The following is a 27,910-nucleotide window of genomic DNA, read 5'->3' as shown; positions in this document are numbered from 1 at the left end:
CTGACTACGTCGGACTACTCACTTCGTCAATACAACTACATTCGTCATCACATAGAGATTATTTTTTTTTTTTTTTCAAATGCTAAAATAGTCTGTTCTCCAAAGTCCGGTTCTCTCCGACCATTTTGTTGGGAAACGTGCACAAAATGGCGACCAACTACACAGATGACATCGGCCCTGTGGCGTGGCCACTTAAAATGTAAGTTTTTTTTACTTTTATATTCTGAATGTCTTTATTACTTCAATATTACACAATCAAAAGATTTTTGTGGTTTATCAACAGTTCTTATAAAAAGTTCATCGGGTACATACCTACCACGATAATATTATGTGATCGTTATCCATGCAACTGGGTCGAAATATCGTCAAATTCCATAATATTATCGTGGTATGTACCGGTTGAACTATTTTTAAGAAATGTAACATATAATGAATACAAAAATTATTTTAACTCAAAACTTGTTTTGCCCTTTTTTATAACAGAGTAGGCATCAAGTATGAATTATTCTTTTCCCCAGTTTTCATAAATTCATTTTTACTTAAATAGTGCTGCCCTATGCAATTGTAAAAGAGGCGACCAGTGCACCCACTATCTTCTCCCACCAGTGGATGCAAGCGCAATTCGCATTTCCCCGTACACCCACGGCAGTAGGAGTTAAATGTAAAAATATGTCGATGCATCATCATCATATCAACCCATTACCGGCCCCCTACAGGGCACGGATCTCCGCTCACATTAAGAAGGGGCTATGGACGTAGTCCACCACGCTGGCCCAGTGCAGTTTGGTGGACTCCACACACTTTTGAGAACATAATGGAGATCTCTCAGGCATGCAGGTCTCTTCACGACGTTTCCTTCACCGTTGAAGCAAGTGATATTTTAATTGCTTAAAACGCACATAACTTAGACAAGTTAAAGGTGTGTGCTGGGATTCGAACTCGGCCTCCCGAAAGCGAAGTCGAAGTCCTACGCTTCGATGCATAGTATCGATAAATAAATATGAAATAGTTTAATTTACACAATTACGTTTTAAAATGTTGCAAATGAATTGTATTAACTACCTTGAATTGCTAGGCATTGGTATTTGCTGTTTAAAACTCCCAGTACCAGGCCGGAGTTAGGAAAATAGAAACCCTCGTATTCTATGAGACTGAGGAGGCCTGTGACCTTTGCATGCCTGCAATCTTTGAGCGAAACTTTTTAATACAGGTATCTGAGTGCAACATATCCTTTTCACATTCTCTTGTACATTGAGAAAAGGACAACATAACTTTATCACTCATGGCTTTATTCGTAGTTTGCCTGCGTTAGCTATTCGTCGTTTTGATAACTCCATATTTTACCAATTAACGCTACACCAGCGTTACGTTTGCAACTGGCAATTTAGATTAGGGATACTGTAAATTCGGTATAGAGATTTGTGCACAGCCAAATTAGGACGAGTGTCAGTTATAATGTATTTTAAAAGCAATTCAGAGTGCGAATCTCATTAAACAAATTCACGAAACAAAATAAGAAAAATCTCCGACTGAAAAATCTCGGCAGCCCCGCCGTGAATGCCTACAGCGAAACGAATGTAAATTGGTTAACTTAAATGACTTGCTTGTTATGTTCCGATGAATCTGAAAATGCGCATTCAATGTCTGTATGATGTAAAATTTTAATTTAAATCATTAAGTAATTAATTATTCGGTAGCAAGGATCGATTGTGAATCAATTTAAAAAAATATTATAATGAAATTGAAATGTAATTAAAAAAATTACGTTTAGTAAACTCAAAGGCACGTAAAACAACCTTACAATACTGCTATAAACAAAAGTTCATACACTTCTAAAAAAAGTAATTTTAATTGTATAAATATAAATGATGTGTCAACATATAACATATAAGTGCAAAGTATAAGTTACCCTCAGGTAGCACAAATCAGATTATTAATAAAAGTACTTTCTCGCTCCAGTTTATTTCATTTAGAGCCTATTGAAAAGAGATGACTTCTTTCTTCGATTTAAGAATACAAACGTATAGGAGTGATATTTAATATAATTTTTTGTTCCCAAGGGTCTCACAAGAAGTGGTAGAGCACATGCTAGGCTGGAACATTCCAGAAGAACATCAGGACCTGGTCCACGACCACTGGCGAGACTTCCCCGCTGTCAGCAAATACTGGCACTACGGCCTAGCTCTCATTTACACCATGCTGATGCTCGCTTCAATATCAGGGAACGGAATCGTTATTTGGATATTTAGCACGTGAGTATATACATTCTTCTCCTCCATCTTCTTGTCCGTATCCTACGTTATGTAGGGTCGGCACAACCACATAATGCAGCATAAATATACCATATGTAAACATCTGAAGACAGACTTGTTGATTTTGGTTTATTCTTAACGATCGACTACCTGACGTTAAATCTGTTTGAAACTACTCGCAAATATGCTCTCGTATATATTCATTATTTTTTCGGCACATTAGACTTTGATAAATGATAATTATTGCTCAGGAAGGCTGACTTTTTTAGGGGATTGCCCTCGTCTAAACTAAAACAACATGTTCAAGAAGTTGAGCCGACCCCACATAACGTAAGGGATGGGCAAGAAAGAAAAGTAAACTTCGGCAAAAGTAATCAACACACTAGCACGGTTGCCACTCATGTACGTTGGGACCTCAACGGGAGATAAAAGCTCCGTCTCTCTCTTTGCGTTAAATGACAAGAACTTTTTATGAGGCTCATATTCAGCGAACATGAGTTCATCGCTGATAAACCAATTTAACGAAAAATGTATTTTACACCACTCAAAGAGATACGTCTCTTTTAGGCGTAATGTATACGTAAATGTTCCAAAATTCACAAGTTTCGTGATTTATTGAAAATAAATCACTAACTGAGTCCAAACGGCTCGATTTAATAAGGCGGAACAATTCGGCGATCGAGTGCCGTTGACTGGCGTCAGTCGGCAGTGATTTAATTAAGTTTGTAAACGCACTCAACAATCACCGGGACGCGGCAAGAGTGATATTCCGGAACTACCATTAAATGGATATTCCTTGAAAACAACACTCCCAGAACTCCTTCTTTGAATCTGCCCTCCTTTTTTATGGGATGAGGGTGGCGTGATTACGACATTGCAAATCAGTCGATTATGCAACTTGTTCTTAATGGTCTGGATGGGTGACCGACTATGGTCTGCGATTGGGTTTTAATTTGCCACCTCGTCACGAACAAATTACACTGTCTGTTTCCGTCATTAAAGATAGAAGCATCTTTACCTAAGAGTTGAAGGTAGTTACTTAAGTCCTCAAAGACGACTTCCCCACCCAACAATATATCGCTACAATCTTGTCGTGATCTTGTTTACGAGAATGGAAATACAATAAAATCAAACTAAAGAAGACTATTTCTGTAATGCTAATTCTTTTAGAGTCGCAAATTCTGTGCTACTGATTTTTATTTACAAACGTTACGCTGACTTTAGTGTTATGCCTGATTTTGAACTTTAAAACTGGGTTTATACCAAGTACCATTTTACTCCGACATTACAGTGTTGCAAATTTTATATTTATTATTGTTTTTTATTTTAATTTAACTAAATAAATACGACTACCGAGCACTACGAGTTATCACATTGGATGAATAGAATGATTCAATGAATTTTTAACTAGTGTCACTCGATTTTAATGGTACAATTATTTGTAGCCAATTGAAATAATTTCAAAAATAATTAACTGATTAGTCCTTTACCATCTCAGATTGCATCACCACTTACCAGCACGCGAGGCAGTCAAGGGGTAACTTGTAGTAGTAAAAAGCGACACAAATATTTGCTTAACGAGTATTGATGGAGTTTCATACATCGGTGTAAAGTTCACGAGAGTGTTACAGCGAAAGTTGGGAGCCGCCGCCGCGCCGCCCGAAGTTTGGAAAACGTTTCTGATGTTCTTTATCGAGCACATTTTTACTCCCATTCTATTTATCTTTTACTGTTTTGTATATTATCTGTGCCATTTTAAAGATGGAAAAGGCTTTTATTTTTTTAATTCTTTCGAATGAATGACAAAGGTCGGATCGTACAAAAATCGTGATATACATAGATCGTGTATATTACACTAAAATAATGTTTATATTAATACGAAATTATACTAATTTTGACAAAGTTGCTTTTTTATATTGCAACATTTTCAAATTTTAAAAGTTAGAATCATGGTTATTTAATTGAACAATGTTTGTATTGGAACGGCGAAGTAACTGAGTTTCTTCAAATATTTCAGAAAATATTAATATTCTTTCCTCTGCTGTTAAAAGCTGTTTATGTACTTATTTTTGTTTCAAAACAAACAAATAAAAAGTAACCAAAGAATACAGACATAGTCTGTGATTTGCACACTAGGTTTCCCTGTGTCGTGGATATTTAAAAGAGAAGTTAACATTAATCAAATGCAGAGTTTTTTTTTTATTAACATAAGTAATACTTTTTGCATAATGAATACTGTCATTGGTTACCTATAGTAAACTTTGAAGCAGTCGATAATATGCGGATTTGTTGAGGAAGTTTGCCTTTATTGGAATTGTTCACTTCAGTGCAGTACCTACGGGCTTCATTGTTCCTACAACTTATATTAGTTGTCGTTACCCATACTTTTTATACAACTACGGCTGAAGAATAATGTATTAGGCAGTCGATGAATGTCTCTCTCGTTGGCTATCCCGGATGATCAACACTTTTTGAACAGGCCTCTGTTTAGTGTGATATTTTCTACGTATTCGCTGGTGGGAAAGTTAATTACGATCTGTATAGAATCGAAAGACAATACTATTTTCTCACACTAGGCAAAACCGTTCTCAACTCTATTTGTAGGTAAAGCGATACTTTTTCCTAGTTACACCGTTAATAAATTAATATTATTTAAATGTGTTGCACGCCCTGCGGTGCCTTGAAAAGATCGCCACGTAGCGATAAGGCCGCTAATTTGTATCCGCTGTTTATGTATTATGCTTTTTTTTCTGTACTTTTGTTTAATGTGCAATGAAAGTATTTATTCATTCATTCATACGTCGTACCAGCAAAACCAATCAAGAAGATGTTTGGGAAGAGAAAGCTTGCGTCCGGGAGATCGACATAGGATACTTTTTAGCGCGTGAAAATGAAAACGTTTCTCCCGTATTAAAAAAAAAAAACAAATTAAAACGTGAGGAAAATCTCGGGCAACAGCTGTAAATAGTGTCAATGTGATCTTAAATTATCAAGATTAGTTCGAACTGCTTCGATCTCTAATAGATTCATTACTTATATAAATATATTATGGTTCCTACACACCTGTCTCTGTAATAAAATCTTCCTAGGAAGGTTATTTTTTTTTAAACACAACAATATGTAAAAAAAAGAATAATTACATTTTACAACTAAGATATTTTCATTATTATTATATACATTCATTTGAAATATTGTTAAGATACCGGAATGAAAACTGCATAAAATTCCGTAGCGCTTCACAAAGCATTATGCAAGCTGCATATTGTTCGTCTAGGTTTAAAACAACTCAATTTTACCCTGTTCATTTTTAAAATATTGAATATTACTTTGCAACTCACTAAGAATCTCTTTGAAACTGTATCATGGAAATGCTTACATAAACCGACCTACATACAAATTATGTGAAACTCCAAGTAAAGTTATTTAATTAGAAGTTTTATGAACATTTTCTATACTTTGCTTTTATATAACAATTAGGGTCTTGCTTGGTCTAAGAAACGTTACGTAGCTAGTGATTAGTTATGCAATATTTTCTCTCTAATTGTTATCAGTAATTTTAAAATTAAAACTGCGATAGCCCAGTGAGTAGGACTTTGACTTCATACCGTAGAAAAATGGCGGATCTAAATTGTGTAAAACTTACTTAACTTCCTATTATAGCCATTCAAAATGAGTTCAAAGTGTTTCCATTATTTCACTTAATATTATTACTGCTAACTATGATTGGAAGTTTGTTTCTCAATAACATAAACGCTACTGGTTGAAATTATACACAGAGGTAGATTAAACTCCGGAATAGCATTTATTAGAATTTACCGTGTTACCGTGGAATAGATTTGTTTTTTTCTGTTTGCCACAGAGCAAGAGTTCGACATGCTTTTTTGTAATTGTAAGCAAAAAAAAAAACAATTGTATTATCTGTGTATTATTTAAAAAATATTGTTAAAAAACACTTGTTTTTTAATTACCTATTTAAATTGGCTACGTGAATTATAAAATTTAAGTGCAAGATAAACAACAAAACCATTTCCACCAACCGACATTTCAACGATCATGACGATTTTTTTATTATGATATATCAAGAGGAGGTGATGTTATTTTCGTCGTGAGATTAAAAAAAAACTATTTTCGATTTTCAAATACTTTATTCTTTTTTCAGATCAAAATCTTTACGCAGCGCCAGTAACATGTTCGTTATCAACCTAGCTATATTCGATCTGATGATGATGCTTGAAATGCCGCTGCTCGTCATCAACTCCTTCCATCAGAGGCTGGTGGGCTACCAGCTTGGATGCGATATATACGCAGTGCTGGGCTCGTTGTCTGGCATTGGAGGAGCCATTACAAACGTCATCATCGCTTATGATAGATATAAGTAAGTACTGTTTTTTTTTCTTCTGCCTCGTTGTTCTAGCGTTTAGCATTTTCAACTACGGATCTCGAGGTCCGGAATTCGAACATCCCGGGTTGGACCAAATTATAGTATAAATATTTCCTATTTTATTGACGGTCGATTGGCGCAGTGGGCAGCGACCCTGCTTTCTGAGGCGAAGACCGTGGGTTCGTTTTCCACAACCTTTCCGGTTGTGGGTATGGGGATGAATGTGTGGGTTTATGCTCTAAAACCAAACCTATGAGAGACGAGGCCTGTGCGCTGCAGTGAGACGTTAACTGTTCCAGCGTGGTAGACCACGGCCTCATAATAATCGTCATATCAACCCATTACCGGCCCACTTAAGAGAACAGGTCTCCTTCCACGATGAGATGAGAAGGGTTTAAGGCCGCACGCTAGAACAGTGTGGATTGGTGGACTCCACACACCTCCTGTATTGGAAAATATCAGACTCGTTGCTATAGTATCAAACGTTTGCACACAGGACGATATCAAGCCCACTAGATGGAAGACTGTCTCGAGTACAAGCATCTCTGCTAATACTGTTCACATGGCTGTGGGCGTTGCCCTTCACGTTCCTGCCCGCCTTCAGGATCTGGGGGAAATACGTGCCGGGTAAGAGCTTCCAGTTATTTTCAAAGTAAATTTGGCACAGTGGACAGCGACCCTGCTTTCTAAATCCAAGGCCGTGAGTTCGATAACCACAACTGGAAAATGTTTGTGTGATGAACATGAATGTTTTTCAGTGTCTGGGTATTTATATGTATATTGTTAAGTTTATGTCATCTTAGTACCCATAACTCAAGCTACGCTTATTTTGGGGCTAGATGGCGATGTGTGTATTGTCGTAGCATATTTATTATTTATTTTTCTTGGCTGTACTTACCGCCACATTATTTTTATTAACTTTCAGTTTCTAGTAATAAAAATTAATTTGAATAAAATTGCCCGGAGGAATAAGACTCCGACGATCAACGCAGAACAGTGCACTATTTAAGGAAGATTGTGTAAAAATATTGTGTGTCTTTCAATTAAACGCCAAGACACGTAAAATTTGGACACGTAAACGTGAACCGTAGAAAACACCCATAGGAACTTGAGGATATTCCAGGACCAAAAGTAGTTTATGATACTCACGACTAAATCTATGTCAAACATCAAGTTCGACAATCAGAGCGTAAAGGAAAGACAAACAAACAAAAAACCAACAGTGTTTGTTGGTTTTTTTAACCTGACAATTTCGATAAAGTTTACAAACTTATAATTTCAGCACATCAGCTAGCCGAAATTTATTGCATGAAGGCTGAAAGCTATTGTTACAAAATTACAATAATGTAATATTCTGTAAATATAATAATATTATGATTTAAATTCGAAATGACAACTCTGATGTAGGTAACGTTTACCGATTGATGTCAGGAATAGCTCGCCCCGGTCCGTAATCTAAAATTAATATCACCCCCAGTATTCCTTCTTTACTTATCACAAATATTCCGTCGGTATCGCTTTAAATTTTGAATATGAAGAGTCCTTTGCTCTTGATAACATTTTCCTATTTCGAGAATTCGTTTTCTATTTGATATCATTTACTTTTATCTATACTTATATAGATAAAACTGAGATTCCGCAAAGATGGCTGAAAGCGGTATAAGACGTAAGTCATGGAGACCCTGGGGCCATGGAGTTTTGCAAAAAACCAATAATTTATACCGCGGTTGATTACCTCATCTGGTGACAGAAGGACTTACTAATTTTTGCGCAAAGAATCAGCCTGGCTGTTCAGCGCAAATGCAGCCAGCATTCTTTTCACCATACAACGCGGGCATGTTCTTTGCAATTTAATCTTAATAACTTCTATTGTAACATAATCAACAAAAATGAATACTTAGCATATAACTTTACTGTACCAAAACCACAGAATTAAGAACACGCAGAATCCTCATTCAGACATTACTGTATACAGTGCATTGTCTCCTAAAACAGAGAAGATGCCACGAACACTTAACATGCGAAGAATGTTGCTAGATCACAAACTTTTCCCCTTTTTAATCATTTTATAGTAAAAGTGCAGAAAATTAGGGGTAAAATAATGACTGTCGACTGCTAAATGAATGAAATGTCTAACCGAGAAACACTCGTAAACTGGAGTGGTTTTTGATGCTTCAATATTAATCGTGTACACTGATTCCGTATAATCTTAATTCTGTGACCTAAACACAAGGCATCAATACAAAAAAAAACAAAGACAGTATATAGTGTTAGGGTGCAAAGGCGGCCTTATCACTTAAATTGATTAGATTAATAATATATGTCGATGTGTATATTGACGTAGTATATTTATTTATTTATTTTAGTAATTTTTGTTTTATTTTCGTCATATGGGTATTTGGCCTGAATTATAAACATTTATTATTATTATGTTGTAACCGATACATTCCTTTTCAATGGTAAAATACAAATCGAATTGAGTTAACGTATAGTTGAGTTCTTAACAAAGTATATTACGAGCTTGAGAAAATAAATATCCATTGAAAATACGAACAGCATTAAAGAATTACGTGGCCGGGCGTATGTAAACCAAGATTAACGGCTTATTAAGAACGCCAATTGCGCAAAAAATTATGCTCATCCGTTGAAAGAACATTATGGCCGCCGTCTTAAAAAGAACTGTTCATTTCATGCGCAATTGAATATGTTTAAACTACATGACTAATAATCTTTGAGCTTTAATGAGGATATTTTTGTTAAGCCTATTTTACGATCTCAGTCTAAAAGCAAATAATGTTTTTTTTTTTTATAAAGGTATGCTTACAAATGAAAGGTATGCTGAAAATTACGGTTTTTTTTTTATTTAAGCTAAGGCTAATATATATTGTTTTTGGTTAATATAATATAAAACTATTCATCAGATCTATATGAAGTTTAAATGATTTCATCATTTTCATTTCGGAACAAACCCGTTTCGAACCAAAATAAATATTATTTTCTTAAATATAGTTCAACGGGATACCACTATAATATTGTTGGATTTGTCGATATGTCTGTTAAACTATATTTAAGAAATGTTGATTAAACACGAAAATGTTAGTCTAAATTTTTTTTATTACTTTCAAATCTCCTCCATATTTGAAGTCGTTTAAAAATGGCTGAATCTCCTCCATATTTGAAGTCGTTTAAAAATGGCTGTAACGACAGGTATAGCAGAGTATAATATGTTAATTCTTTTTTACAGAGGGGTTCCTCACGACCTGCTCCTTCGACTACTTCACGGATGACACGGACACTAAACTGTTCGTCATGTGCATATTTATATGGAGCTACGTCATCCCAATGCTTCTCATATGCTTCTTCTACTCCAAACTATTCAGTGCTGTAAGTATTTATTTATATATTTATGTATTTATTATGGCACCAACCGGTTTACAGAAATAAAGAAAGGTAAATACGAAATATTACAAATGTTAGTTGCATATTGGATAGAAGCAGGCGTTACTTTGCGGAAATCCATAAAATATTATGAAAATTAATTTGCTATACTCCGCGGACAGCAGGAGAATCTGTATGGTGTAATTTATAATTTCTTCAATCCTTATACTCCAGACCAAACAGATTCTCGGCAATATACCCTCTACGCACGTTTCGCTCCGAAACCGGAGCATCCTCAGGAGATGTTGACTTTACAATTATTCATTGTAAAGTGTTTACTACTTAAATTCACAACACTCACCATTACGCCACGGAGATCGTCACAGGGGTTCAGCTACTTTGGTATTCATTTGCTTTTGACTAGCTCGGATCAATTTAGAAAGACTCAGAATGCCAAAGAGATTCTAAAATAATTTGAATATCCCTACTAAAGATTTCTGCCCCTGCGAATGTGTGTTTGTTTCTTTGTCATTCCTTTACGCCCTAACTTATATACCAATCCACCTGTGTTTTGGCATAAAGTTAGTTGAAAGGTCGTATATACATAGGCGACTTTCTATCCCAGCAAAACAAAAGATCCTCACAGGATTATAAAAGTTTAAGAAGAACGCGGGTAACATCTAGTCGCTAATAGAAGGTGTTCAAATCGGTATAATGTACAGCGAGCGAGCATTTTCTCGAATCAATATTTCTTCTAATCCAACGACTCTAAAAGGCACGGTATTCAAATGCAAATTGCCTATTTGCGAAAGTGTACTGATAAATATTCCGAGTGATATTTCGGCCTTAAAGGATTTCGCTGCTAAACCCTTAGATCTTTCCGCCGTAAACTGGATCGGGGGAATAACAATCCAATGAATGCTTTGGTCCAAATCAATCAACAAAGTAAAAAGTTACATTACAATTATTATCAAACGATTGAATACGCGAAACGAAATCGTTTACCCAGTTGTTTTTATTAGTATGCATAATTAGTCCAATAACTTGGCGATAAAATCAAGTGCGTATTCGAATCGGTGAAATATGAAACACTAAAAAATTTTGTATGTACAAGACTTGAAGGAAAACATCACGAGGAAACCTGCATACCTGAGAGTTCTCCATAATGTTCTCAAAGTGTGAAGTCCACCAATCCGCACTGGGCCAGCGTGGTGGACTACGGCCTTAACCCCCTCTGTTGTAGAAGACATGTGCACTGTAGTGGGCCGGTAGTGGATTGATATGTTGACTGCCATACTAGGGGTAGGTTTCGTACTGGAACGCTCCTTCGTTTAGCGGCACGTCCGTACGGTATTGTGGTCACAGCCGAGACGTCCATCCAGACAGGAACGGATAAAAGTCAGAAGTTATAAATTTGCAAATATGTCCCGGCCGGGAATCGAACCCAGGATCTCCAACTTTAAGACCGCAGTGCCAGGGAGTAAAGTCTACCGGGGTAAAAGATCGATCAACAATACCATTTAAAAACGTTTCTTGTATTGTTTCATTTTAAGCTTGAACTTTATTAAAAATCTCTCGGTAATACGTTGTCGTTTAATTACAATTAATAAAAAACTAAGAAAAATAATTATTCTTTAGTATGTCTATTATGAAAATTGGCTATTGTGTTGCTTTACGTCGAGAATGGCGCGAAATGTTGAAAGTATTTTGTTTTAAATTTCATTTACGTCATTGAGTTTGTAGATAATAATAATTTAAAAAAAAACTACTACGCCCACATGCGGTGAAAAGTTTGAGGTATTTTTATTATTTTTAGTGGCTATACACTGTGAAAGTTTCAACTCTGTATTTAATACGGTTTATGACATACAGCCTACTGCCAGGCATACGAACAAACTGACAGCGGAGGGTTAGTAATACAGAATCCTGAAAGAGCTCTCTCTCCCTAAAAGAGAGTTAAAAAAGCTTAATAAGCTATTTTAAACCTAGCCATACCTAAAGATCTTAATTAAAGTACCAAATTGATTTACACTAGCAGTGTATGTTGGTACGGTTTTATTTTACACAGCCTCCCGAGAGCCTAATAAATTAGGATCCCAGAAATAGGAGTACGTTCATTTGATATTTTTTTGCTTGCAGTGAGCTTGAAATTGGCCGAATTTAGGAAAGAAACCTTTTGAATATTATTAAGTCTTGTATTATTGGACTAATTTGATAGCTCGGATTATTACCATCATTATAAAGCCACAAAAGGGGGAACGGGTGTTCTCACAGGATGAAACAGGTTTAGACCGCAGTCCATCACGCTGTGGATGAGTAGTTCAGCCTTTAAGAACAAAATAAACTACTTTCAGGCAGGTGTACATCCGATGCTTTCCTTTTATGTTAAAGCTAGTGATATTTAATTGCTTAAAACGCACATAACTCCGAAAAGTTAGCCGTGCGTGCCAAGAATCGAACTGGGTACCATCCAACGAAATGAAGGGGAAGTAACTAAACACTAGGTAGATAGATAGATACACTTTATTGCAACAAAACACAAAGAAACCATACAAAGAAAAACAACGTCAAAATTACATAGTGTTAACTGTTAGCGTACAAAGTCGGCCTTCTCTGTTAAAGTGATATTTTACAGGCAACCTAAGCGTAAGAAGCTAAAAGTAAAACGGACAGTTGATGGTGCACAAAGTGTACCTATAAAATAAACCTACATAAATAAATATATTTTAATATTAAAATTAAAATACACCAATATTTAATATTTAAATATCATCTTACTATATATCATCATCATCAACCCAATAACGGTCAAAAGTCCACCACGCTGGCAAAGTGAGGATTGGCAGACTTCAAACGCTTTTGGGAACATTATGGCGAATTCTTAGGCATGCAGGTTTCCTCAAGATTATTTCCTTCCCCGTTAAAGCAGGTGATATTTAATTGCTTAAATTAAAAACGCACGTAACTCCTAAAAGTTAGACGTCCGTGCCGGGGATCGAACTCGAGCCCCCGAAAAGCAAGCCGAAGCCTTACCAAGAGTCTTCTATCACGCATTAGTTACGCAACAATATATATTATAATACTATGAAGCGGCGAAGGCCCAGTGGTAAGGACTTGGGCTCGCTTTCGGGGGGGCCTAGTTCGAATCCCAGCACGCAGGTTTACCTTTTCTGACTTATGTAGGTTTTAAGTAATTAAAATATCACTTGCTTCAACGGTGAAGGAAAACATCGTGAGGAAACCTGCATACCCGAGAGTTCTCCATTATGTTCTTGAAGGCGTGTGATTTCCACCAATCCGCACTGTGCCAGCGTGGTGGACTACGGCTTTAACCCTTCTCATAGTGGGAGGAGACCCGTGCCCTGTAGTGGGCCGGTGTTGGATTTATATGATGACGATGAAGATGATAGATACTATATTTTGACATGGTCAGTAATAGCAAACATAGAATATTCGCAGTCTTAATTAAGCAAACAATAGCGTCCTAAAATTCTTAAATTATATATTTTAACCAATTCTTAATCTTTATTAAACAAGTCACTCAATCAAAGTTTTACTAAGCTTTAAGGCTTAAACGCGTAAACGATAAGGATCTGTCGACTCAAGGCTTTACATTTCGGCCCCTGTATTACGTAAATTTCGTGTAATCAATGCTATAATTCAAAATACTCACTAATCCTGCACATAAAAATGCGCTGTGGTTGGAATTAATCTTTAACTATCTTTATATAATAACTATAATCAACGATATTTTATAAAAAGCATCTTAACCGAATCAGAATTTAACCGACTAGAAAGGAATTTTTTTATAATAATTTTCCTTCAAAACATCTCCAGTAATCAATTGTCTTTATCCTTATCGTGTGAAAATGACAAACTTCTATGCCATTTCTGTTTGTTGCTTATTTCGAAAATCGTTTTGATTTTATTTTTATAGTTAGTTACTCAGTTTTTTATAGTTTTAGTTTAGTAATCGAAAATTCCTATTCTAGTGTTGAATTACCTACCTAAATGATAAAAAAAAGCTTGGTTATGAATGATTGCTCTAACCAGGTTGCTTTTTAAATAGTTCTAAGTGGCGATTTGAGATGTTAATTGATAACAAGAAGACAGCCCGGCAAAGCTTGTTGAATACTCCTTCTTAGACCGTTTTGAACCCTCGTAGCTTTAGTTTTACGAATGTTGTTATAGCCATGATATCACAATCATGTAGGTACACATTTTTTGGCACCTTAAAAGTGACATCTATGGTCCTATTTGAGTATAGAAGCCGGGGGACAGACCGAAAAACAATATTTTGATGTGGGAACACATCGTCGTCGGGAGCAAGGGGACAGACCGCACTTTTTATTCCTTTTTATTCCCTTGACTGAAAGACAGAGCCATGTTATAATAAACTCTTGTTTAACTCTTTTCTTATACTTCACGACAAAACTTACTACAGTGTTAACGAATATTTAAATGAAAATTTGATCTAAAATTTGACTAGAAATCTTTGACTATACTCATTATTTCCTTATTTAATTTCATCATTTATTTTTTATTTTTCTTTTATGATTGAGTTTGAGTCTTATTCGTTGACAACAGATTGTGTAGGAGTGTATTTTAATTATTATAAAACAACTTATTGTGACCCACAATTCTAGCAAATAATTATTATTATTAAAGCTAAAATATTGCAAAGAAATTGATATTGTTTACGTAATAGAGAAGATCTAAAGTTACAAACTTATCAGCGGTCGAGGATACGACGTTTAATTAGTAATTTTATTGCGCAACGGACTCGATTCCGTTTGATTGAATTACTAGAGTAGCTTCCACTCGGAGAACTTCAGCCTGTTAATCGATTAACAAGTTTCTTAATTTCTCTTTCTTATTAAACAACCAATGCCCATTTTCTGTTTTCAATCTATCCGTAATCTACAGATTAAATTCAAATTCAAATTCAAAATTCATTTATTTCAAGTAGGCCTAATATAAGCACTTTTGAAACGTCAAGTCTGTCTGTTTGTAGTGATTCTACCACCGGTTCGGAAGGCAGATTCTACCGAGAAGAAGCCGGCAAGAAACTCAGCAGTTGCTCTTTTCCAACATCAACAATTTACATTTTGCATTTTAACATTCATTTTTCTATCTTGTGAGAGCTGAAAGCGGAGCCGGATGCTTCCAAGCAACCAAATTAATTGATAAACAATTAATTGATAACCAATTGCTAAAAAATATCCATATAGTTTTAAACAAATACCTTCGATTAGCAAAGTATCAACCGATCACAGATGGATTGAATACATACGTAAGTAGGATATAGTAATTAAACTTATATGTAATGTATTTTTATTTCTAATTTCTCAACCATTCAATAAATATGTGCCACAGCGAAGCGTGGCAGTGCACAGCCAGTTATTCATAATAATCAATCCAAAACCAGTTCCGAGTGTTGATTGGAAGACTTAAAATGCCTTTGAGAACACTATAGGCAACTCTCAGGCATGCCGGTTTCCTCACTATGGATTCCTCACAGTTAAAGCAACTGATATATAATTGCTTAAAACGAACGGATATAACTCCTAAGAGTTAGGGGTCGAGCAAGATCTTGGTCGACCTGTTAGAGGGCCCGAAGTGCTAACCGCTGTTCTCCGTTTGTAGATAGGTTTGTATTCAAAATACTAGAAAAGTCGTGACTCACTTACTGACTGAATTACTTACGCCATTGAACCTATTGGCTGAAATTTTGCACTGACGTTCCATTTATAAAGTAGACAAGGAACGAGGCTGAATGGTTCAAAATCCCTACGCTATATTTACGCTTTCATATTGCTTACTTGCCGACCTCCATTTCGCAGTGATGTGCTGTGGTTGTAAGTGGAGACTGCAAAGGGGTACCTTAAGTGAATTAAAAAAAACATAACTACATATGTAATTTTGACGACTTTTCTGGCGCAGCGGTAAACACTTTGGTTTAAAGTTGGCGGCCCGGGTTCTATTTTCGGCAGATGCAATTTGGGAATTTATAATTTTTGAATTATCTATGGCCTGGTCTGGCGGGAGGCTAGTCAAACTAGATCCGGTACCATGAAGCGTAGAAACCTAAGGGTATGGATTAAATATAATGCAAGTACTCTCTAAAAGGTTAGCCCTCTACCATATTAGACAGCATTATCACTTACCACGGTTAGATTGAAGTCAAGGGCTAACTTATTTAATAATTCACATTAAAAAAAAATGTGAATTATTATAGATATATTAACGTTGTTCCCCCGCGACTTCGTCCGCCTATTTGTCAACCTTAAAAGGTATACGTAATATGATGTTGTAGCCTTTTTTTCCAACTTTAAAAGTATTACAATTCTGTATACACCGTAACTTTAATCGTTTACGCATCGCACGCATCGGAAGCTCTTAAAATAAATATTTTTTCCGAGTTTGCATCATTCTTCATTGATGCGATGCTTCTATTGGTCGTAGCGTGATAGCCTATATAAATAGCCATAGCCATACATATAGCCTTCCTCGACCAATGGATAATCCTACACTGAAAGAATTTTCAAAATTGGCTTAGCAGATCCAGAGATTACCCCCTACAACCACGCAAACTTCCCTACCTCTTTACAATCTGAGTGCCAAGTGTGTCATTTGCTAGCTACGTTTACTTATTAGAACGCGTGAAAGTTAACTCCGATTTGTATGGTATCAAAAGAGCGCCCTCTACCTTCGGTTACCGCTTCTTCGATACCATATAAATCCTAGTTAACTTTCACGTGATCGAGTAAGTTAACGTAGGTAGAAAATCTCACATTACTGAAGTATAGATTTAAAATTCGGTTACTAATTGGGTACGAAATAAAACTAATTGCGTAGTAACAACTCTTTCGTAATTGTAAAAAAGGATTTATATCAATGAGAGAAATTCGCTGGACTTTATAAAAGCATGCGACTTGTCCAATGCGATTAAAAAAGTGAATAGGAACACACGGGATGGATAAAGAACGTTGAAAAAGAGCAAAAAGCCCAGCCTCGCTGCTCGTAGAAGGTTTATCCGTGCTTATTTGCTTGTTTTGTGTCCCATACGAGCCCGAATTCTGAAACGGATACAGAATCCTGTGCAAAAACTCCAAATCCCAAAGTGCCCGTCGATTTAAATCCGTGTTTTTAGAAATATTTCTCTGTTTTGTTTTTTCAAAACCTTCATTGTTTTGTAATCAATCAAACGAAATTTTGAATCTGTTATTCAAATAGCTGACCGCAACGATCTATGAAACGTTCATAGTTGTAGCTTTTTCTATTTCACTACCATTTAGAGGAATCCCACCTGGTGCTAAGTGATGATGCAGTCTAAGGTGGTTATGGTATTAAAAAGCCAGGGGGTGTGAAAAAAATTAAAAATTAAAAAAAAAAACAAAAAACGAGTGTACTTATAACGTGTGTAATTATGTACAGGCGTTAGAAGTTATACTTCTTTGGCGTAACAAGATAAAAATCTTTTCAAAAGTTTGTAGAAAAAACAACACTAACAATAGAAAAAGGGGATATACATTGAAAGTTTTATTATAATGCATTATTTAGTTAAATAAAGTGTATTACACAAAAAATATATTTCTACACAATTAAAGAAGTGGATGTAATAAACATAATTAAATTGGGAATACTAATAGACCTCCTTATAGGACAACCAAGTTTCACTAAACAATAAAACATGAGATTTTTGTACAATTGAGTCAATTAAATCACCGGAATGAGCCCACAGACTATGACAATTGAAAGTGTACACTGTCAAACCTTATAGCTAACTTCATGGTGTCGGTTTATTGTGGCGGTGTGCGGTCGCATCGTAAAAATTTACTCTCAACATTTTTCCATAACGCGCCAAAAGAAGTATAACTTCAAAAAATATTTACTTAGAAATCATTATGGTAGAACATAAAAACAAACTCAATATATCAGATTGCCAGGTTAAGCGAAAATATAGGCATACTCACGACGACACACACGTCGCCATCTAGCCCCGAAGTAAGCGTAGCTTGTATTATGTGTAGTAGGTTGACTGATGAATATATTTTTTCATGAATTACATAAATACTTATGATATACAGATAAACACGCAGACACAGTAAAACATTAATTTTCTTCACACAAACATTTTCCAGTTGTGGGAATCGAACCCACAGCCTCTCAGAATCCAATCGGCCGTCAAGTATAGGCAGGCCTGTAGTAAAATATACAAATGTTCAAAGAATCGTGGCCACTAGGTCAGCTAAGTGACTTCAATATTGCTTCCCTCTATCGACCGATACCGGTTTCCGTTCAAATATTTCCCAGCCTGATTTGCTTCGAGATGTATTTCATTCCTAGACATGAACTAGGTCTCGAAATAGGAAAATGTGAAGTACAAATTGAACATTCTATTCTCAGGAAATGCTATGGCTTTTCGAACGTAGGTATACGATGGTACTGAAGAATTACTTTAAATTTAATAATGTCTAAAGATATATGAAAATTATACCTACAAGTGTTTATAAACATTTGGTACTATAAAGTCCCAATCAATTATGGCGTCATCTTTAATCATATAATTGGTGGAAGATGACGTGATATGTTTTTCATTGAATAGTCTGATTGGTTGGCCTTCACTGTGATTTACAAATTGTAAGTCTTCAGTATTGTAGTCTTCAATAAGAGAAAATTGTGTAATTACAATCACATTTATTTTCTGTGAATATGAATAAACTCATAATTATTTTTACCAATGTGTGCCTGTCTGAGTGCCCGGTTGAGACTTTCGTTGACAGGTGGTAAAGTTTTTAAGGCGGAAAAGATGTCTGTTTAATGTTAGAAGCTTTAGAATCTGGGTGGGAAGGAAGATATTATGCGTAGAATTCGCTGGTTTTTACTGGCTGAATTACTCGGACATAATATTTTTAAATACTGGGAACTTTCTTCTTTTAATTAATTTTCTAAGAGCAATTCCTTTAATCGTAATATACGTAAAATATAATCGTAAAAAATAGAAATTCAGCACAATAATTAAATTATTGTTGCCTCATAGACCACAAAGACGGATGAAATTAAACTGCCATAAAAATGGTTTTCGTCTTACAATCATCTGACAATCGAGTATTCGGGTAGGTTTTGCATGGAAATGAATTTATTTCCGAGATCAAAGGAGATCGGAGCTCTGTTATGACGGAAGAGATTTTAATCGTTCATAACGAGTGATTCGAGAACTGGGTATTTACTGAGCCGTTATTATATAACACGTTAATGGAAATTCGGATCAAATTGGCTTCTTCATCCACAGCCTATAATATTCCTTTACTGGGTACACGAGATGGGAGGCTCTCTTAGGAGAAGACATACCTAATTATAGTAAAGCTTTTTGTGACAGAGCTCGTACGTATTTCAATTTCGATTTCAATTTCTTTAACTGCAGATTGAGTAACATAGTTGGTGGGTACAATATTATAATCGTGCTACGATCGCCATCGATTGGCATGCAAATTTGTTTTCTTAAAAACTATGTCTTTACAATGCGTATTCAATTAAATTCTTGTCAAGTATTTAAATCAAAAAATAATAATAATATAAAACAAATCTATTAACAAATATATGTCAAAGTCCTATAAAATGTCACATAAATATTCTTTAACATCATAATATCGCTTTTTTAAGTAAGAACTCTTTAATTTTGCGTTTAAATGATATAACATTCAGGTTTCTGTCCGCCAATGACGCTGGTGGCTTATTATAAATAATAGTGCCATATTAAACATACTTTTGCCGGATAATTTTGTATAATGATGGGTATGACATAGTCTAGAAACATCTTTTTTTCTGCCACTAAGCAGCATTGTTACAATGCTGTGTTCTGGTCTGAAGGGCGTAGGTCCGGTGTTATTACAGGAACATGTGGCTTAACACTCACGCGTCAAATGGATCGACACTGGGTGGCGTCTTGCAGGACGTACTCTTTGCATGCCCTGTGAAGTGTCTCTGTTTATTGGAAATGGTTTCCCACTTACCATCAAAATTCAAAAAAATTCAAAAATTCATTTATTTTAGGTAGGCTTAAAATAAGCACTTTTGAAACATCAAGTCTGTCTGTGTGTAGTGACTCCACCACCGGTTTGGAAGGCCGAAGAAGCCGGCAAGAAACTCAGCAGTTGCTCTTTTCCAATATAAACAATTTACATTTTACATTTCAAAATTCATTTTTCTATCTTGTGAGAGATGAAAGCGGAGCCGGATGCTTCGAAGCCACCTTGTCATTAAGAAATTCATCAATTGTATAGTAACCTCGCTGTAATAAATGTGTTATAACACATTCTTTAAACTTATGCAATTGGTAGGTCCAAAATTACCTTAGGAATCATATTATAAAAGCGTATACTCAATCCCACAAATGACTCTGCACCTTTCGCAGTCGACATGCAGATGTCACTAATTTATGACCATTTCTTGTAAGTCGCCTGTTTATATCCACTTTTCCATATCCATTAGGTGGGCCTTCGACTTCAACCGACAATTATTACTATAAAAAAAGTTTGCTTTCAATGTGCCTAAACCTTAACCTCTAAACGTGAGCGTCATTGCCTTTTGTGATTGTCATGAAGCGAAACTCTAACTGAAATCTGAATAGGTCTAGTTGTTCAGCTAGGGATCACGAGACGGGGTGTTGCATTTAACTTCCGGGTCGGGCAAATAATTGAACGATGGCTTCTGGAACTCGGAAGGTTCTGTGGGTATCAATGGCAACAACTAAATCCCGATAGCAAGAGATAAGAGATAGCAAATCAGTTTTATCCATCCCCATTCGGGTTGCAGATATTTAGGCGTCTGACCTGCACGGCTAGCATGGGCAGGAGACAATTATCAACCCGGGAAAAGGCCGTTTATTATTACACATATATTCCAATATATGTGTAATAATAAACGGCGGTAAAATTCTCCTGTTCCATGTTCCCGTGCTTTAGCAAGTGGACACGTTAATAGTATCCCCTGTCTGGGAATATAACCGAGGGATATAGTTTTTGTCTCCTACCTGTGCTAGCCCTGCTGATTATAACCTATTTATAAACGTAGATAACGCTCGCCAACTCTCATTAGAGAAGCGTGGTGGATCCAATCTCCTAATTCCAGAGATCCCATAAGTTAGGAAGCCATTGCTAAGCTGTCTAGGCTGAGGACGATCATGATGCTAGTCTTACTTAATTAAAAAAAAATGTTAAACTCCCAAGGTGCGACTCCACGAGCGTATGCTGAAAGAGCAAGCCAAGAAGATGAATGTCAAATCCCTCGCTGCGGGCAAAGAAGACGCCGGCAAGAGTGTGGAGATCAGGATCGCTAAAGTGGCCTTCACCATCTTCTTCCTGTTTGTCTGCTCATGGACACCGTACGCCTTCGTCGCGATGATAGGAGCGTTTGGGGATAGGTGAGTTTTTTTTTCTAGTTACAACACACAGTACAGTACAAATTAGCCCTTGGCAGTCTTATGGGTTATGATGCAATCTAAGATGGTAGCGGGCAGTTAGGTATATTAAGCCCGTACCCTCTATTAATCGGTTTCGGCATCGTATCGGATCGCTACAATTCGTCAATAAATAAATAAATATATATGATAATACAGGTATCGCCATCTAGCCCCAAAGTAAGCGAAGCTTGTGTGATGGGTACTAAGATACTAAGATAGAACTGATGAATATTTTTATGAATAATTAACATAAAAACTAATTGTAAAATATCGTCAGATAAACAGCCAGACACTGAAAAACATTCATGTTCATTACATAAACATTTTCCATTTGTGGGAATCGAACCCTCAACCTTGGACTCAGAATGCAGGGTAACCGCCATTATTGTGGTGTCTGGTGATAACTAGACACGGCTGAGGCCCGAGCTAAATTGACACGTGTTTTCTTTTATGCAATGAATCGGTAGGTGCCTTTAAAACAGTCAACTGCTAGCCTATGCTGGGTAGACGGGTCGATGTTCGCAGTTAACGGTGGTAGTAGTAGTACAGAGAGCGCTGATTCTAGAATTCCGTGTACTATAGAAGACCGTGTATTGTGGAACTCTATACAAAAGACCTATGTCCAGTGGTGGACATCGATTTGATGATAAGCTACGCTTACCTGGGTTAACGATATTTGTTTGGCTTTCTTACTTTGGGGCTAGATGGTGATATGTGGATTGTCGTAGTATATTTGTTTATTTATTGAATTGGTTGAATTAATGATGATGACTTGCTTAAAACGCACATAACTCCGAAATAAATTTGCTGCGTGACGTTCCCCCCGAAAGAGAGACTGGTCTCTTACCACCACTTCTCTAACCCAATATTAAGCAATAAATTTAAGATCTAATAAAATTTACCTAAGAAAAACTACTACAACAATATTATTTTGCATCTAATTAAACCGCAACAGGTTCTACATTTTGTAATAATCCTTCCTTTAAAGAGCAACGTGCCAACATTTTTAATGAGAGAAAAATGCAAATCACACCGGTTCACGTAAGATCGAAAAAAAAACTATTGAAAGAATATGGAAATAAATAAAGCCGGTAAATCCGTTAATTTTATCGATAAGCCTTTAAGGTGTTACATTTTAATTATCAAGGACTGACGAAGTAGAACTGAATAACTTGAATAGAATGAGGTCGAGAAAAAAATAATTAATGAATTCACTTTGAACGTACACCACAGTGTAATAAAATTGGATACTAACATAAAGTAAATAAAAATAAATCAAAAATATTTTATTGTACACAAGAACAAAACAGAAATAAATAATAAACAAGTAATTTATATTTATGTAACAAAGGCAGCCTTATCTTCATAAGTATACATAAAAGAGAGAATTAAATCTGCCATCTGAAGACTTTGGACTAGTTTGCTTATTTATTTCGGGTGTAAATCTCCTAAATACTGCTACGTAATTAAGCAGAATCCCCGCAAACCAAACAAGCAAGAGATGGATGTCAATTTGTTCCTTTCATACGATAAGAGTGTGTATTATTTATCACATTTATCAGAAATTTTATCAAATATACCATGCGTAATTGCAAAATAATAAACTAAATTAAATGCATAAAAAACTTTGAGATGGCATTGCCTTTGAAGTGTAAGAAGTAAGTAAGTTAGGTATTACAAATTCCAGAGGAAAAGCTTACTAACAATATTTTTTTTTATCTTCATCATCACCCTCAGCTTTTTAATGTCCAACCACATGACACAGACCATTCGAGAGCGAGACCCACAATACTGTTACAATGCGGTTTGGCGAGTGGTAGTTTTATGCATCATCTTCATTTTAACCAATGGACGTCCACTGGTGTACATAGGTATTTATAGGGAATTCTAAATACCACTCTAATCCAGCTGCTTCCTGCGACTCGTTTGAAGTCATCTGTCCACCTCGTCGGGGTCTATCAACGCTGCGTTTAGCGGTGCGAGGTTGCCTTTCCAGCACCTTGGGTGCCCAACGTCCATCGGTTCTCATAGCTGTGTGCCCCGCTCATTACCACTTCAGCTTCAGCTCTTTTAGCTCTGTCGGAAACTCTCGTTTAATGATCACGTGAAGGTACTCCAGTAGCTCTCTTCAAATTGATTTACGCTAGTATAAAAAGCTTTTCACGTAATAATGATTCTCTTTTTGCTCTACTGGGATCGAACGATTATCACTGACAGGTATATTACAGCTAATAGACCTGATATAGTATTATTCGATCGATCAGTGCGCCATGCAATAATTGTAAACATTACTATTCCACATACCGATAACCTGGTGAAAGTCGAAAAGGAAAAAGTATCTAAATACCTGGACCTTGCTCACGAGATTACCGCCATGTGGAATGTTGAGTCGACAGTTATTGTTCCGATCGTCGTTTCAGTCAATAGTCTTCTCGCGAAAAGCTTCGACCAACATCTTTCGATTGGTTGTTGGATCAAGGGTAGGATACAGAAATTAGTAGTCCTTGAAACGGCGTGTATTGTGAAATGGTTCCTCACTCTGGAGCCCTGACCGCCGGTAGCTTGGGCATTCAAAAGCCCCGCAAGCGGAGGGTGTTTTTTTTTTCTTATTAATTTTTAATAGTGTTTTTTGTTTTTGTAAGCATTGTTAAGAATTTGAAAAAAAAAATTAAAATCAATAAATGATAGAATATATTCTCTTTTTATCCTACAGGAGCATTTTAACACCAGTTGCGACGATGGTACCTGCGGTGTGTGCGAAAATCGTATCCTGCATAGACCCATGGGTGTACGCTATCAACCACCCAAGATACCGGTGAGTATTCAAACCAGTAACTGTATACTTCTTTTTTTTAATATACTATAGGCTACCACTTGACGACCATATTGCCTACCGGATATTAATAGAGGTTTGAGCGTGCCAATTCACATTTACCCTTCAACTTTGTGTTCTAAACCTTAGATTTTGGATAGAAAAATGGTTGGAAGATGTTTGTCCATAGATCTAATCAAAGGGCCTGAGAGTGAAATAGGCATAATAAATCAATATATATCAATATACTTATATGTTCAAAAAACATTGTACACCAAAGTAACTAACAAACAAAAAAATCAGCGACATCTCTTAGAAAGCTCATGAACTAACACGTACTGAGATAGAACTACGTCGTGTTTTAATAATTTAAAATACTCACCTTATCCAGACAGGGAGTATACCAGCTGAGGGATTGCTTGTATTCAGTGAAACCCTTCTAAGTAGTCGGCAGTACAAGGCTACCTCGTGCGCCCTTGGTGGTCTTATAACGTTTCAATGAGTCCATTCTCAGTAATAAGTGCATTGAAATATGTTTCATTTCATGCCAGAAAAAAAATTCAACGCAGACGAAGTTAAAGCATGTAATAAATAAACATCAATAAGCCGCTTACATTAAGCATAATAAACAATGTTTATAGTAAAATCCTGCGACACCTAGCCCCAGGCTTTCGTCTGTTGGTTTGTTTACATTTAATCTTCCCAAGATTGCCAATTTAGCGACCCTTTACTAGTTTCAGCTAAATTACTTTAGTCTTATCTACTAAATACATAAACCCTTTAGGTGTAATGCCTAAATTCCTTAAAACTGAACTGCTTTGTATTCAGTCTATATAACTAACAACCAAGAATAATATGACAATCCCTTTGACTCATGAGTTGAATGAAAGATTGTCTGAATGAAGGACCGACTTGAATGCGTAGTTTTTATTTGTAATTGTTTCATCTCGAAGGTTCTCAATGGCGTTTGAGAATTACCAGCTCTATTCACAATACGGGTGTTAAATTTCTGTCACAAAATTGAAACGGTGATAGCGCACTGGGTACAAGCTCTACTTCAATTTCGGGGGGCCGATTTCGAATCCCAGCACGCACCTCTTACTTTTCTAGGTTAAGTTAAGTTTAAGTAATTCAAATATCACTTGCTTCAACGGTGAAGGAAAACATCGTCTGAGAGTTCTCATCATATTCACATAATAACCTGAAAGGTGTGTGGAGGCCACAAATCCGCACTGGGCCAGCATGGTTGACTACGGCCTTAACCCCTTCTTATTGTGGGAGGAAACCCGTGCTCTGTAGTGGACCGGTAATGGGTTGATGTGATGATGTTGAATTGATATTTATATAACATCCATAGTTGTCTTTACAAAGGTTTTTACTTCAGAACACTAGCTTAGACCTTTTTACAATTCCCGCTAGCATCACAGCCTCCATGATACCACCGCACAGTTTCTTAGCCTTAATGTCCATCGTCGTTATAGTTTCTACTCTCTGAACTTCTTCAATCCAATGTCACTGCTGCTAAAACTGTCCACCAGATGGACAGTTATCAGCGTATGTTTGATAGGGATTTCCACATAAAAGGTCTCACGCATCCAGCGACATCCTGTGACTTGATGTATTAGGTCATAGGTGGGTCTCTATTCCAGTTTCATAGAACACGAATATTAGTAGGTTCTATGAACTATATTTAACTGGCCGCTTGCCTTTCTATCTTCCACTCGGTTTGAGATTTTACTCTGAGCCTTCTACTCTCTCAACATAACTAATTCATATCAAAATGATCTGGTGAATATGGATCACGTTTAGCTTATTACTAAGGTTACTTTATATGTTTTACCAGGGCGGAATTAGAAAAGCGAGTACCATGGATGGGAGTCCGGGAGCCAGACCCTGATAGTGTTTCCACCGCCAGCGGAGCAACCGCCCAGACACAAAACGCGGCAGCGGATGCGTGAAACGACGACTACACAGCTAACTGTAATTTAAAATAGATTGAAGACTCTCCCATAGATGTTGCAAACTCCGGACAGACATCAACCCATAAAAGTACTGCAATATTTCTTAGAAGTACATAAGGAAACATATAAAACAGTATCGCTTATTACAGATTCTATGTAGATTCTATTTGTTAAAAAAATTTCATTAACTTATTATTATATAACCTCTGAATATTTTTTACGTCGACTTGAGTTATAATTTAAGAAGCAGACTTTAAAATAATCCTTTGTATCGTTATAAATCATTATTTTTTGCCTTTAGTTGACAGACACAAACTCAGTTCAGGAGGTTACTCAAAAATCAGTGAGGAATACTCTATTTCACTCTTCCGTAATGGACGGAGAATGTTCATAGTAACTTCAGATAAATTTGACTGACTTATGCCGACATTAGGCTGTTGTCACTATTGTTAACTTAAAATTATTACTAGAGTTTTGTCCGGAATTACTAGCCTCCGTGGTAGAGCCTTAAATCAGGTGCGTACCAATATTTTGTATCCGCACTATAGTTGTATAACCAAGCGATACAATCAAAATACTAGCCTCTGTAGAAAAGAAAACCTTATTAGTATATTTTGGACTAAGTTTTTCGATTGTGTCCCTTTAAATAATCTCTATAATACCGACGAAAGATGCTTGAAATTGGACTCTGTTTTATATTATCTAGATTTATGTTTTTACATTATCTATATTCGACCGACAATTGTGTATATTTTTTATTCTTTTGGACTAACCTCTTTTAGACTTAGGTTATTACCTTTAAGGTGATATAAGTTGAAAGATAAGATATTGCATATATTTTTGTGTCGAAAAGAAAATATTACAAAAAAAATAATTGAAAAAAATGGAACCGATAACGACGACTCTGGCGAATATTACTTACGAATAAATTATTTTGCAGTAAATTTTACTTTTATTTAACAGTTACTGAGTTACATGATTGTAGGTTACAAGTACGTAACATAGATGTAGTGTCCTATCATCGGCATACCGAATAACAGCCTCTTCTAGCGTATTACAGAGAGGAATTTCGAGCTTTGAGCCGGTGCTTTAATTTAGGTCGATGGGCTTTACTATTATCAACTATTATCTATACTAACAGTTCCCCGGAACAGCTACAAGTAAATCCCTTTAAAGGCAAAGTCAAAGTTAAATATTTCTTTATTCAAATAGGCACATAGATGGCACTTTTTGACGGCCTATTGGCGCAGTTTGCAGCGTTGGAAAGCAAAAAACATTAACCGGAGCGACTTGAGGAGATGTCGACTTAACAATTATTCATTGTAAAGTCATCATCTCCTGAAGATGATATCGGAACGAAACATGCGTATAGGGTACATTGCCGAAGATCTGTTTGGTGTGGGTACAGGGATAGAAGAAGTTATAAATTACACCATACAGATTCTCCTGCTGTTCGCGGAGTATAGCAAATTAAGCTTAATTTTCATAAGCTAACCTAAATAGATAGATAGATAGATAGATAGATAGATAGATAAATTCTTTATTGCACACAATATATAATATAAATTGAAAACATAAATATAAGAAGAATAAAAATGCGCAAAGGCGGTCTTATCGCTTTAAGCGATCTCCTCCAGACAACCCTTATTATTGATCAAGAGC

The 27,910-nt window shown here is 36.1% G+C and overlaps 1 protein-coding gene across 1 annotated transcript; it reads left to right on the top strand.

Moving 5' to 3' along the window:
- LOC120630253 (opsin-3-like) lies at positions 1-27,192 on the top strand. The gene is made up of 8 exons (XM_039899408.1): positions 1-199; positions 2,061-2,252; positions 6,412-6,627; positions 7,130-7,260; positions 9,878-10,017; positions 21,243-21,436; positions 24,189-24,290; positions 26,131-27,192. The coding sequence occupies exons 1-8, from the start codon at positions 147-149 to the stop codon at positions 26,243-26,245; spliced, it is 1,143 nt and encodes a 380-aa protein (XP_039755342.1). The 5' UTR covers positions 1-146; the 3' UTR covers positions 26,246-27,192.
- Positions 27,193-27,910: the final 718 nt, after the last annotated feature.

Source organism: Pararge aegeria, chromosome 16 (genome assembly GCF_905163445.1).
Source record: "Pararge aegeria chromosome 16, ilParAegt1.1, whole genome shotgun sequence".
Taxonomy (NCBI): Eukaryota; Metazoa; Arthropoda; class Insecta; order Lepidoptera; family Nymphalidae; genus Pararge; species Pararge aegeria.
The sequence above is the reverse complement of the archived record's forward strand: the minus strand, read 5'-3'. Positions and strand labels throughout refer to the sequence as shown.